The following is a 14,265-nucleotide window of genomic DNA, read 5'->3' on the forward strand; positions in this document are numbered from 1 at the left end:
TAGAGATATTTTCAGCACCTGCCAGGTTACTGCCAGTTAAACCTGTGTCCTCTGAATAGGGGATTAAAACCTGCTGAAACTGAGCCTGGCTGATGGAATTAGCATGAATAGAAAGGTATCACAGGCACACAGTGGTGATGCCTACCCAGATGCTGCTATTTTCATCTGTCTGCACTTGTTTGACAGTGGAAGCTGTCCTACATGCCTATGTAGGACTAGCCAGGCTCATGACACATGTGACAAATGTTATTTCAAGTCATACATGTTTTAGTAAAACAATATTTGGTGTGTGTGCGAGGTAGCACATCATAGAAAACTCATGTTTGGATTCTTCCTTCTTTTGTGCCATATACAGTAATGGAAAAAAGTGTCTTTGGATTCAAAGGTTTTCTGTGTGAGGAGATAATAAATACAAACTTCACACCCTCAGCAGGTTCTAAAATTAGGTAAATACAACCTCAGAAGCTACATGTGGGATATTATACCGTATTATTATTTATCAGAATAAAAACTAAAAATGCAAAAGCAGTGCCTGAAAAGCTAAGCACTATCTTCCTGCTTCCACTACTCACGATTCAGACAGGCCACAGTTAACATGTTAAAGGCTCAAGTTCATGACAGACATGGCTGGTTTGGAAGGGCTATCAGGGCCTCTTCTCTTTAAAAAGAACACAGCAGCACAGCTTAGGCCTGGAAAGCTGCATCTGAACAAACCACAAGACTCCTGCAACAATGTCCTTTGGACAGAGACCAAAGTGGAGATGTTAGTCCATCATGCACAGCAGCACATTTGGAGAAAAAGAAACACAGCACATCAGCACATCTCATACCAGCTGTCAGCAGCGTGGTGGAGGCATGAGGATTCTTCTAGAGTCAGATGTGAGGCCATCTGTCCAAAAGCTAAAGGTTGGACCAAACTGGGTCAACAGGACAAAGATCCCAAGCACAGCATCAAGTGTCCAACAGAAAAGTATCCAGGTGCTGCAGTGGTCCAGAGTACAGACCTCAGCCTGACTGAGATGCTGTGGTGGGAGCTTCAGAGAGATGTGCATGCATGCATGCTGCAAAACTCACTGAACTAAAGTAACTAAGGAAGCTCAGAGCCTTTAATATGTGCAGCAAGATGTCAGAGATGTTTAGGTCTGTGGTAGCGAGTGCATCTAGTCTCTGTTCTCCCTCAGACTCCACCTCGCTGCCATAAAGAACACTACCATTCTCTTCAAAGCTGTATAATAACTCTTCGTTCTGTCAGACCCCAAACATATTTGTATCATACCTCCATGCAGCTGTTATTCTCATATTTAGAGAGTATTTATGATTTATTAATGCAACTTGCAATTCTCTCTTACACAATGCGAGTCTTACTTGTACTGTTTTAATCCAACTTCTTTTTTCATCACTGTCGTAAATATATAAAGTTCCTCACCTCATCGTGTAAGGTCTTCATCAGGCGCCTGCAGCACTTTTATTCTAAATGTGTTGTTTATTGCAGACTTTAGTATTTTTGCTCTTGATCGAGAAAATAAAAACCTGGTGTTAGAAAGGATCATAATAAGTCATGTTTAAAGGCTAACCCCACTGGCCTGTTACACCAAGCAAAAATATGCACGCTGACAAAATATTACTGCAGCTAGAACTTCTGCACGGCTGTTGTTAACATCTTGCAGCGGTTAAACACTGACTGTCAGTGCTAAACAAAACCTTCCTGACAACGAAGTCGATACAGGACTCAAACAATGCTTTGATGTGGAATAATCGAACATCTTTCACCAGCTACAGGTATTTTATTAGTGTTTCGGCCCACAGCTGCATATCTAAATGTTTACTACTTTGCCCTCCGGTGAGTTTCAGAGTATGATGCGATGTGCACCGTCTCAAAGGAGAAGGAATTACATGGATCACGGGTCAGTAGGAGAGAAGCAAAGGCCATCTCTGCTGGTACTTTAGCTACTTTGAGCTCTTCCTTCTAAACATCAACTCCACTCATATTAACTTTTTTTCAGGGGTCCAATTCAAACCACTGCCAATAACAGCGAAGGACATCGCTGACTGATGTATGAGCGAGGCAGCAAATACATCGCAGGGTTACCTAGACAACGGAACTTGGAGTGTCCACTAGTGACCACCTGTCAGCTACAAAGCAACGTGCAACAATCAAGCTGCTTCAAATGTGGACCAACTTTCAGAAAATAGCAACACTTCTCCAGAAATATTCTAGAATTCGCCACGTTTGGTCAGAAGATTATTGTACCATTGTTTCCACGATAGCGCTGCTCAACACTGAGCTGCAGGCACCTTAGGATTTCACAAACAAATGCTGGGAAATGCTGATTTGAATAGAAACTCCTGTTCCCTCTATTGCAATCCTGCACTCCTGTGCATTTGTGTTCTAATCCCTCCTGCCGGCCAGCCTCCTTCCCTCTATCCTACCAAAGCAAAGCGCTGCTGCAGAACAACAGCAGAAACTGTAGCGCTGGCCTGACGCCCAGGCAGGGCCAAATTCAGAGATAATACATGCTTCTTTCAGAAATACCTCAACACTTTCTATAAAGGATTTACAACATGGGGTTAGAGTATAAGGAGCTATTCTTCGAGTATAACAATCTACCTCTGAGCATGTGGGTGTGCAGCGTGAGATAGAGAATCAGGAAAAAAGGGGAAATGAAAGAAGGAGAGATTCAAAAAAGGATATAAAAAGAGGAGGTGCTGGGATAAACACACAGGGAGATAAAGCGGGAATAAAGAGAGGAGATAAAGAGAGTGAAATAAAGGGGAGAGAAATCAGGTCTTCAGTGATCTTTTCAAGAAGTCTTTTCTTTTTTTGGCTTTGTTATTTTTGTTCACGGGTGAACACAGGGTCATGTGCCAAATACTACACAGCAAACATCACAGAGCATCATTATGACTTTGAGAACTCACAGTTTGGGTGCGTGTGCATCCACTGTCTGGGAAGTTGTGTCTGGCTGACTTGTACGGGTGTCACCCAGACAAAACGCAGCACATTTACATCCCTAATTGTCTCCCGGCCTGTCTCCTTTGGTGAAATGTGGAACAAATCTTGCTGTCAGACTTGTGTTTTTAAAAGTTTTTAATGAGAAAATGAGCAGCAAAAGGCATAAACAAGTTGTGAATTATAAATCGCATTGAGCGAAGACGACCACCCGTCGTGACGGAGCGAGAAAAAAAAAAGACAATGAGTGTTAAATATGCACAATATTACGCCAGCACGGCGCAGATCAGGCTTCATGAAAGCAATCTTTATCACTAAAAGGAGCGTGCAGGCCAGAGATACGGAGAGCTTCTGCAGAAACCGAGGGAGCGCACGAACAATCGCTGATAAAAAAGAAAAAGTAGTCTGTGTTTGGTATGAAGATAGAAATAGAACAAACGGAGTGTTTTCTGAGTTAAACCCAGGGCCAAAACCAACACATGATGAAATAGTTAGATTACGAGCAATGCCCCTGGGACATGTGTGCAGAACTGATTCTGTCAAAATATCACCGCCGATTTACATAATCATTGATCTGAAAAAGGGGCTTCTACAGCTCTGTGTGCTGAAACATTGACGTTCCCTGTCATTCCTGATGTTTTTATAGAAAACCACGAAGTAAAAAACTCATCAGAATAACGATGTGCGTGTCGAGGCGGGGGCTCCACGTGCTGCTGAGTTCAGGCTTCAGATGGTCCTGTGGCACTGGAAGTGTTTGCTACAGAAATAAAATGTCAATACTCTGGCTAACCTTTGGTTGCTCTTTCAGCTGTTCCAAAAAACTCCACACACGGAGTTGTAACCTGTCCACATCCACACAAAACGCTCCACAGCCCCTTTGAAGTGCTTCTACGCTGAAACCGCTCCATTTTGCTTCACCGTTGCTGTCAACCCTGCAGAGGGCAACTGACTCTTGGCCCCGTTTCAGCACACAGGCCAACAAGTAATGTGGGCAGAGCGGCCGACAGCTGAGGGGAGCATCTGATCTGGGTCAGAAAGACGTGCACTGCGGTCGTGGTGGCGACGGTGAGCTCATTCCCCCACAGAGGGACCCTCGCTACTTCTGCTTCACTGAATAAACCATCCAACTCTCCGCTGTGCTAATGTCAACAGGTGTTCAATTTGTCTCTGCAGTGTGGGCTTATGCAGAGTAATTATATGGCAAAAGAGCTCTATAATAGAGAATAACCTCACTGCATGATGCAGCAGCACTCTAGCTCTCTGCACTGTGAGGAGCTAAGGAGAAAGGCATTATCAGACCTGTAGCAGGCTTGACATTCATGCTTCATATGGAGTCACATCCGAGTCCTCCACAAAAGCTTCCGTGAGACAAAGGAAGGCACAACACAGCCAGTGACCAGACACATTTATATTCATGACATCATAGTGTGTTTATGACATACGGTTGTAGCTGTTCTAAAAATGCACAGAGCCAAATATACTAAGTGGAACTAATAAGCCTGACTGCAAAACGCTGTGTGCTGGACTGGAAAGTTTGTCGGGTGAATAATCTGTGAAACAAATCGTCAGCCAGTTCTTTTCAAAGATGCCCTGCACCATCAATCAGACCTCAGGAGGGAGGATCCACTAACCAGCACAGCAGCGTAACTGTGGGGTTCATGCACATGTCTCAGAATAACACTTCAGGAAGCAGCTGAAGAAGCAGCAACAGGTTCTGATAAAAGGGAAACTGTTAAAATCTGAAGGTTGAAGGAACAAATAGAAGAAACCAAAAGATGATTTGCCACCAGATCCTGATCCATGCATGCATCACTCCCCTTTATTCTGACTTAAATCCAGTGACCCCTGAACGACATTCTTTGAACACACTTCACACCTGAAAAAGAAGGAAAGACTACATGAGAGCTGATTTGTGAGGCTGCAGATCTCTACATGCGCCCTGCTGTGTGAAGACACAGACGTCTGCTGCCTGAAGTTTTCATTATGAACCAATGTCTGCGTAGCAATGTAACTAATACCCTGAAACACTGCCAACTCTGCTGCTCCCTGTAACTTTATGCATGTGCAATGAGCCACTCCCCCCTCTCTCGGTCCTCCATGTTAAGCTCTGCTCTCTTACATTAAACAGAAGTATTAAGGAGCAGAAATAGACGCGTCTCAGCTCGAAACATCTGGCTGAGCAACTACAGGAGCCAAAGGTTAGGCATGTATTCCCTCCTCATTCCAAATAATCAAAGCAGCAACTTTAACAACCACATAAGGTGCATAAAATATCATTATTTGAAAAATTTGAAAATTGCTCTTGCAAACGTAAAAAAAAAAAATCCTGTCCGAGTGGTTCCTTCATTTTCTCTCTAACTTTTCAACACCTACAAATATGCAATGCACTTCTGCGAGCTGCAGAAGCACCTGTGTTTGTGACCTTTAATAAATCTGGTGCAATATTTCCTATAAGTGCACTCTTCCTATTGGAGTTTAGACTGAGATAACGCAGCTCCTGTAGTCAACATCCAGCCAACATTCCTTTACAGGTAGCGTCGCACTCACAGCAGTTCGCCTGCGTTCTTGTTTACAGGTGGAGGGGTATAATTACTGGGGAAACATCCACCATTCCCGAGCAAATACAGGGAGCATCAGTCACCTTGGATGCTGGCAGGTCTGCTTGTTCAGCTCTTTAGCTCCATAACCTAAGCAATACCTTATTTTTCCACCAGGGGCAGCAGAGCAGATCTTTTACTGAAGGTCTCTGTTGAAACATAGATACTGAATAAAGCACTGAAAAGGTTAAGATTGCAAGGAGGGATCCAAAAATAGTGGCAGTGCTGTAATCAGTCCAAACATGCATGAGGTGATTACTCTGAAGGGGATATTGGACACATTTAAATCGACAGATTTCAGTTTATTTCGGGCCAGTTTCTGAAACCATAGTTGCTGCTGGCTTGTCCCACCATAACTCAAATCAGCTTTCAGTTCTTCTCCCTCGATTCTGATCATTTAGCTCCAAGCATGCCTTCTTTAGCTTTTTACGGTTCATTGAAGGCTGCCGATGTGGGTTTCTTTTACTGCTGTTTTAGAAGGATGGAGCCAGGGGGAAGGTGGCATTTAAAACGTCTATCAATGCATCACAAATGGATGCAGTCAGACAAAGTTAATGATAACTGGGCTGTATGTCTGTTTTAGAGGGCACAGTACAGTAACAACCAGAAACTTCTCTCTGTGTTTCATTTATTTATCTATTCTTTTCTAGACTTGGTGGTTCAGATCAGCATCAGCCAGCCCGGCCTGATAATCAAACCTGCCCGACACAGACACGGTTGCAGTAAATCACTCCACACCGAGCCTGAGTCAACAGTTGCTCTCGATGGCTCCTGGATACATTCAGCCACAACGCTGTGTCATCCTCCCGGGGCTGATTGGCAGCCTCAGGATGACTGTGCTTGTGCAGAGCCCAAGGCCTCTAGAGATCCGATTAAAGATAGAGTCCCTCTGGTAACTTAATGTTCTGATGTTGTTAGGCTGCCTGAAAATGAAATAAAATGTGTTGCTGCTCAAATTTGCCAGAAACTACAAGAAAACTGGAAGATGTGGAAGTTACTGTCACCATAATGTGATATATTCATATAATTTTATCATAATAAGTTACAATTTGTAGTTGTTACATCATTACATCATTAGTAATTAGCCAGTTTGGGTGAGTCACCGATAAAGATGCTGCTCTATCAAAGGAAAGGTCATTCTTTTTTCTGTATGCTGGGCGAGCCGTCCTTTTAGCACAGTTCAGTTTGGATGGTGACAGCAGCTGATGCTGTTGTTAGGCGGCCCACGCTACATGTGTTTGTAGGTTACTGTATGGAAAGTGCTGGCAGAGATCTCAATCGATATAATTCAAATCAGTTTTACTGGTATATGCAACTGTTCTTGAATTTTAAGATAAAGATAAAACACCCTTTTAACAGGAAGCAACCTGTTAAAACCAGGCTCGGGGAGGGAGGGCCACCAAAGACAAGAAAGCCTGAGCTTAATAGGGCTTTATAAAGACACAGAGAGAAACATTTGAGTGAAGAAGAAACACCCAGTGCATCATGGGATGCCCCCAGCAGCCTAGACCTATTGTAGCATAACTAACGGAGAATTCAGCATCACCTGATCCAGCCCTAACTTTATGCAGGTGTAAATAAATAAACTGACACTTTTTCCTCATAAAATGACAGTTTTCTATTAATGCACGCTGGCTGTGTCATTGTAAGGACTTTACATTACAATATAAAGCACCTTGAGGTGACTTGTTGTGATTTGGTGCTATATAAAGAAAACAGAACTGAATTGACGGGTCAGTTTAAGATTGATAACGGTTATCATCGCTCCATGTTTCACCAGTAACTAGTTTTTAGAAGTCTGGTTAAACCAAGCTGTCAGGCAGCTGCTGCTGATTACATCAAAATGGTGAGTGTGGCAAAAGTTTTGACCCCAATACATTAAAAAAACGAATCTTTACTATAATCAAAACCATCTGTTTCATTCTGGACTGTATCGTAAGGGTCTCCATGAAGCTGGACAAAAAGGAGTTCTTGAGTATTCAGAAATTAATCAGTTTGGTTATAAAAAAAAAGTTTATAAAGACCGTCTCACCCTGATTCCAAGCTCCACATTTTCTCCACCATAAATTTCCATGCCCTCATCAAGCAGGCCGATCTCTTCAAAGTATTTCCTGTCGACCACAAAGCAGCCAATCAGAGCAGGGCTCCTAGAATGAGAGGAAAGAGAAAAGGTCACAGAAAAATGAAGCTTGCTTATATACACTGTCATTAGGCCCTTTAAAAAATATAATGCAAAGCCTTCTCCTCTACCCACATACAACAGCTATGTCCTAATCCACAATTAGCCTCATACTGGGGCTAATTGTGGGGATCAAGCCCCCTGCAGATCTATTTTTCAAGTACACTGCACATTCGCTGCTCTAAACATAGTCCTTAGTCTTGCATGAAAACCCAAGCAGTGCATTATACTCACAAATGATGCAGCTGTCAAAATGATGCCTTCACCTAACACAACTACTTCAGGACATTTTGTGGAAATTCAGGCGGGAAGAGTACACAAATCTTTCATCAACATCAAACTGAACCAACAGGGGTGAAAAATAACTCCTATTAGTATTCATGCTGTCAGTCGCACACATCTCTTCTTATCAATATGAAATACAGCAGCGCAGCAAAAACAGCTTGTTTGGGTGAATTTTGCATCCCAGTGGATACACACAGTGGCAAACAGCCAGAAACCAAAAAAAGACCCCCCCCCCCCGGCTTTCAACACATTCTTTTTCATACAACATTCAGTTAAAGAGTTGTTTTTATTTTGCAGCCTATAGCGTACAGCAAATACTGAGCTATGGAGTTCTCATTATCAATCTGCAGTGGTGCTAAATGTGAGGTGCAGAGGAAACACTTCCAGGTGTGCTGAAGCATTAAGAGTTCCTTTCACTGGAACTAAGAGCCGAGCCCCCGCACCGTAATCCCCCCTCCACCAAACTTTACACTTGTGCAGCCAGACAAGTACCGTTGCCCTGGCAACCGCCAGATCCAGACTGGTCCGTCGAACTGCCAGACGAAGGAGCGTGATTGGTCACTCCAGAGACATGTCTGCACTATTCTGTATTTCACTGCATTTTAGCAGTAGTATCCATTATATTATTATGTTATTTCTGAGCTTTAGTCCCATGCACACACATGCAGCGACTTCCCAACTTTAGTAGCAGAAACAACAAACTGCTCCTTTCTGAACTCCTGAGCTCTCCCACACCGTTTATTCTGCCTCGGTGCAAATTAAGAGTTTGTACTTTAACGTAGTATCCATTATCGCATTCAAAGGTGGATTTTCTGAAGCTCAGCGGAACAATGTGCGTCCGAACACCGCCTCTCACAGACCGTAACTCATCATCTTCTGATAACTAGGAAGAGCACAATACGCATGTTTACTTAAGAAATTAGATACCGATTTAACAAAACTGCTCTGAAAGCCATTAAGCGGTAACAATACTCTCAAGCGGTCCTCCCAAGCAAATCCAGCAGCAATCTGCACTTGAACAAAAGTGCTTAAGAAGATAGAGAAATAAATAATTGAGCCCATTTATCTTCCTCCATTACAATATTGAGCAGGATACGTCCTCTTGTTTTTCTCCAAATCTATAAACACTGTATTATTGATTCACTTGCCATAAACCTCAACAACAGACATGTTATCCTCTTTGCACGTATTGGTGAGCAGGCAATTCTGCTGTCATTACTGGGCTGTTTGTCTGTACTGGCCTCTGGTGTGCGTAAGCAATCTTTCTCCGTTATATGGGCAACACTTTCCTGGCCACTGAAGATCATTCTTTGTGGGTATGCGTGGTGACTGTGCGTGGTGTTCAGGACATCAAATAAGCAGACATAAAATGCACCTGCTCTCCTTCTTAAATGTTAAATTTACGGCCCACCGAGACCGTTTTTATGTCTTACACTTAATTTGCTCTGTAGCTGTATTGCTTCCCGCGGGTTTTATACGGGTTACAATACTGACACTACACTAAGCAGAATTTACATGCGTAATTATTCATGGGGATTAGTGTTGGAGAAATTATAATGTAAAAATAATGAGCTTAGTAAGTGATCTTATCAACCCTACTTCAATATGCTTCAAGTCAAATGATTAATAATTAATACATTCTTGGACTTCTTTCACATAAAGAGGTTCCTTTTAATAAAATAAAACCATTTCTTTTCCCCCTCATATTTTTTTTTACATTATCGAGCCTCAGAGCTCATCTCCCGTTTACCTGATAGGCGCCGTGTTGTTGTGCTGCGTCCACCAGGACTTTGGCGGGTTGAGGTATCTGCACCACAGCTCCCAGTCGAAGCCCTGAGCAGACAGAGGGTATTCCTCGATCTCAAAGGTGTCATACTTGATGTTATCAAATGAAGGCGAGACCACCCGGGTCCGGTCCTCCTTTATTCGCTGCAGAATAGGCTCCGCCCTGCAGGATGATAAAGTACAGATAGGAATGTGTTTATAAAGACAAAAGCAAATTATTGAAGAGATCGGTCTTACGCTGCGAGCTGCAGGGATTAACAGGGTCTCTCCCATCATCTCACATGTTGTGTGAGAAGAATCAACACTACTGGAAAAACAGTCTTTGTAGATGTGGTTTCATCACATTTTGACTCTGCATCAGCTACAAGCAGAGCTGTGCTAAGCCTGTCCAAACCTATGTCTTCCCCACCCAATGCACACATCTCCTGTGGTGTGCACAACCACACTGAGTTCTGTACCGCACAGGATGTGGCACTGGCCACTGCTCTCGTCGTTCACTGCTACCGGGGGAAGTTTCTTCTGGTCTGAGGTCATATTAGAAAGAACCGAGTAGCAAGGCAGGACAGGCAGGGTGTTTGTGGCTCCTGAGAGGGGTGAGAGGCTCATGTGTATTGGCGTGCTTCCCGATGCAGTGAGGGGGCGACTGGTGGCACCAGCTAAACCACCAGCTGGAGCGATTGGCACACACATAATGGGGTCGGTGTGCCCACCAGCAGACACATCCATTTGTGCAGATTTGACAGGGAAGCACTGCTGCCCGGCTCCCAGGCAGGGACGTTAGGGGCCCAAAAGTTGTCTGTGAATACCCCACAAAGCTGTGGTGGGTCTTGAGTTAACTGCACAAAGTGATGCTAAGAGAGGTGTGGAGTGGAACCTGGGGGCACAAAATGCTTGTCCGGCTGTATTTGTAAGACCTGCGACTGATTGGCGACCTTTCTTTGTCTTTTCTGATTGACTGCAGGACAAGAAGGAAGAGCCTGCTGCTGTGCTGCTTTATCAACTACTCCCCCTGGAGGATCATGTGATAGTGTTACCTTGTTTTTTCTAATATTCCTGTGCAGCTTTCTGTTGAGCGAGGAGGAGTGAGCAAGCTTTCTAATAAGCTTTGATTCTTTTCCTCTAAAGAGACGTTTAGTGAAGAAATTACATTTTGTTCCAGTAGATATTTGTTTTACTCATTCATTATTTCACTTTGCTTTTACTTCTGTGCGGGTGTTGATTCTTTTGGTGTGCACATACTCTGTAGCAGCCTTTTTATTAAATGTATTTCTTTTAAAAAAAGACGGAAAGCTTTTGTTGAGCAATCATCTTAAAGCGATACACGTGGTTCAGAACTAATTTGTGTGCTATTAATTTGGTCACAGTTGCTTCATTATGCATCTTTTTGTCATGTACAAATACAGTCATCTCAAAGACAGGATAATAAACTTCGGGTAACTGATCTAACATCCAAGACTGGACCCTAACAATTCTGACTGCTCTAAATGTCCCTAAAGGATGGAAAAACAAACAGCACAAGACACAAAATGTTCACCTTGAATCATGTTTGAATTTTTGAGCCTTATTTTTGCTTTGTTTTATTAAATAAATATAAAAGACAGTTTTTGTGGTCCTTTTTGTCTTTATTGAGCCTAAATCTCATTGGTGTATTTTCACAGTTTATGTTCCTGATTCTGCTCCGATTGGGCGGAGCAACCAAGTAATTTTATCCAGCTTTTATTTAGTTCAAAGCTCTGTTTCAGCAGTGTCGTTATCTCCAAGTACCAAAATGCAAATGAAGAAGTCAAAAGAAAACAGAAAAGTCAAAAGGCCCCAGACACCGGCAGAGGAAACAGCCTAAATTATTCCTCTTCTATCTTATATTTGTCATGAATATTACTGATGCTGCCTGCTGTCAGCTGAAGATTCTTTGCCCTTAAGAACTTTATAACCCAGGCGAGTGTTCGGGTTTGTTTGTTTTTGAAATTTGCATTTTAACAGTAGAGAAATAAAAAGTTCTTTAAACTGAATTTGAAGCCTAAAAAAGTCAAACATGTATTAAATATCACACGAATGAGTCTGTCTGGGAAAAAAGAATGTGATAAAACAATCTGGGGAATTGTCAGTTCAAGCTGGGAAATGAGACGGCCGTCTTGACTGGATCAGGAAGGTCATCCCGCTGGAGAGCAGCGAGCACAGAGCTGAATCAAGGACTGAAGGAGTGCAGCTGAAGGCTCATCAGAGACAGCAGAATCAGTGGAAGCAGTAAGGTGGTGTCTGGAATATGAAGTCCTTGAGAGATCCGATTCCATCCTACTTAGCCTTGTAAGCCATTCCAGATCTGAGAATTGAATCGGAGAGTGAGTACAGGAAGTGGCTGGAAAATTCAGCGTTGGGGGGCTGAAGAGAGTCCAAAGAGTCCAACCAGAGCCAGGACTACAAATGAAGTCCTTGATCAAGTAATATGCAATTCAGCGGATGTTGACCACAAGGCTACGGGGCTGTGGTGGGATGATAACTTTGGCAAGTGGGACAGCTCTTAAGATTCATGGGGGGATGTTGGCAGCCTGGGCAGTGATCACACACAGAGGGAAAGAGCACTGCTGTTGAAAAGCTGAGCAGATCACAAGATGTCCTGCTGCAGATAACGTCTGTCCCCAAGCAGAGATGCTGTTTGTCTATTTTTAACTCTTCGGCATTCAAACCTCGGACATTTTGTGACATTTCTTTGTTAATTATGTGGTTCTTCCAGGAAACAGAGTAGGTTTGTGATATAAAAAGAAAGGTTGAAAGATTGCAAAGCAGACATTTAAAAATGTTCCTGTTTTAAAATACATTTTTATTCATATTTAGTGAAACAGGATTTAAATCAAAGTGGGTTGCAAAGCAGCTTGCAGAAAAACATAGTCCTTCTCTCAAAAGCAGGGCATAATATTTTTTAGCAGGTATCTGTACTTGTTGTCTCTTTTCAGCCATTAAGGTGGACATTTAGGGTTCCAACGTTCTCTTGTTTTTAAACCTGAGACACTTTTTAAGGAGTCATGTTCGACTGTATGATTCATGTTTGTGGCTGTAATGTGGCAAAATGTGGGAAAGTTCAAGGGGGCCGAATACTTTTGCAAGCCACTGTACATATTTTTGTATATCTCTACCTTTCTTTCCAAAAATCTAGAAAACAGATGTTTGAAAAAAAGTTTTTAATAGTCTTATCGAAAGTTCTTAAAGTTTAAGCATTATCAATATTAGCTTTAATTTCACGATCACTGTGTCACCAGCAAAATCTGAGAAGAACTGTTTTCTGACTCAAAATGAGATCTTTGCAAAATTGTGTGCTTGCTGTATCTCTGTCTTATCTAACAAAGCTGGGCACTCGGTTAATGCTAATGAGGCAGAACCTTACTGATCCTTTTGTGTGTTGCAAACATTACTGAAAAATAATATTATTGATGTGAAGAAGACAAAGGCTGAGTGGAATGAGAAAAATCAGAGCCTTCAATTTGTGGACTGCTAGAGGCCGTCATCTAAATGCAAACTACCACTGGCAGCTCCACGAGGGAGAAAACATAAACCTGGCACTGTGGCTCACAGTCATGCATGTTTGATCAGTTCAGGCCCACAGATGTATACGATAATAACATCAGAAATTCCCAGCATTAGACAGGAGGGGGGGGCTCTTTCATCCTGCACTCTGATTGTTCTTGGGCGGTAAACCTCGCCTATGGCTGAGTTTTTTTTCCATCCGCTCGCACATATAAACACAGCGAGCCCACACAGATAAGCCTGGAATCTTGATATAGGGGGAAATCTGGGATCCACCTAATTAGTGAGACCTTCACATCAAAGAAAGGTAAAGGCTGGAGTGTTCACACAGGGAAGCGCCACGTCAGCTGAGAGAAAATTATTCTCTCACAGCTGAATGTTAAAACATGTAAGGTGCTCTGGAACTCATTCATTTAGCTGCAGATCTCCAGGTAGATTAACCCCAGCCTCCGTGAACTGCAATTAGTTAATATATCTACAAATTTATGGCAAATAAATTAGTTATATTTGAACAACATATTAGCCAGGAGCAAGTCATTTAAAAAGATCTGTTCTAGAAAAAAAAAGAAGTGTCTAATAAAATAACTTCACTTTCTGTGTTTGACATTTTTAACTTCATTTAATTTTTTGTAAACAATAAAAATTCAGAAAATAACTTTTTTCGTGTTGTCAAATGAAGATGAAGTTCCATCTTATGTTAATGGAGCAGCAGGTGTGCCATTACGTCATCTCTCAGCATAGACTGAGCTTTGAACTACAGTACTAACAGGGATGAGAAAGAGATACAGGGAGTGCAGAATTATTAGGCGAATGAGTATTTTGTCCACATCATCCTCTTCATGCATGTTGCCTTACTCCAAGCTGTATAGGCTCGAAAGCCTACTACCAATTAAGCATATTAGGTGATGTGCATCTCTGTAATGAGAAGGGGTGTGGTCTAATGACATCAA

At 42.5% G+C, this 14,265-nt stretch overlaps 1 protein-coding gene across 1 annotated transcript in view; it reads right to left on the minus strand.

The window, feature by feature from the left end:
• Positions 1–14,265, minus strand: part of galnt18a (UDP-N-acetyl-alpha-D-galactosamine:polypeptide N-acetylgalactosaminyltransferase 18a) — a 175,442-nt gene that overhangs the window by 44,060 nt on the left and 117,117 nt on the right. Inside the window, exons 5-6 of the mRNA XM_005748283.2 lie at positions 9,762–9,959; positions 7,580–7,694 (exon numbers count right to left, since the gene is read on the minus strand). Coding sequence (XP_005748340.1) covers positions 7,580–7,694; positions 9,762–9,959 — 313 coding nt within the window. The remainder of the gene's footprint in view (positions 1–7,579; positions 7,695–9,761; positions 9,960–14,265) is intronic.

The sequence above is a fragment of the Pundamilia nyererei genome, unplaced genomic scaffold (assembly GCF_000239375.1).
Source record: "Pundamilia nyererei isolate P.nyererei 1_Seehausen unplaced genomic scaffold, PunNye1.0 scaffold00218, whole genome shotgun sequence".
In the NCBI taxonomy this organism is placed as follows: Eukaryota; Metazoa; Chordata; class Actinopteri; order Cichliformes; family Cichlidae; genus Pundamilia; species Pundamilia nyererei.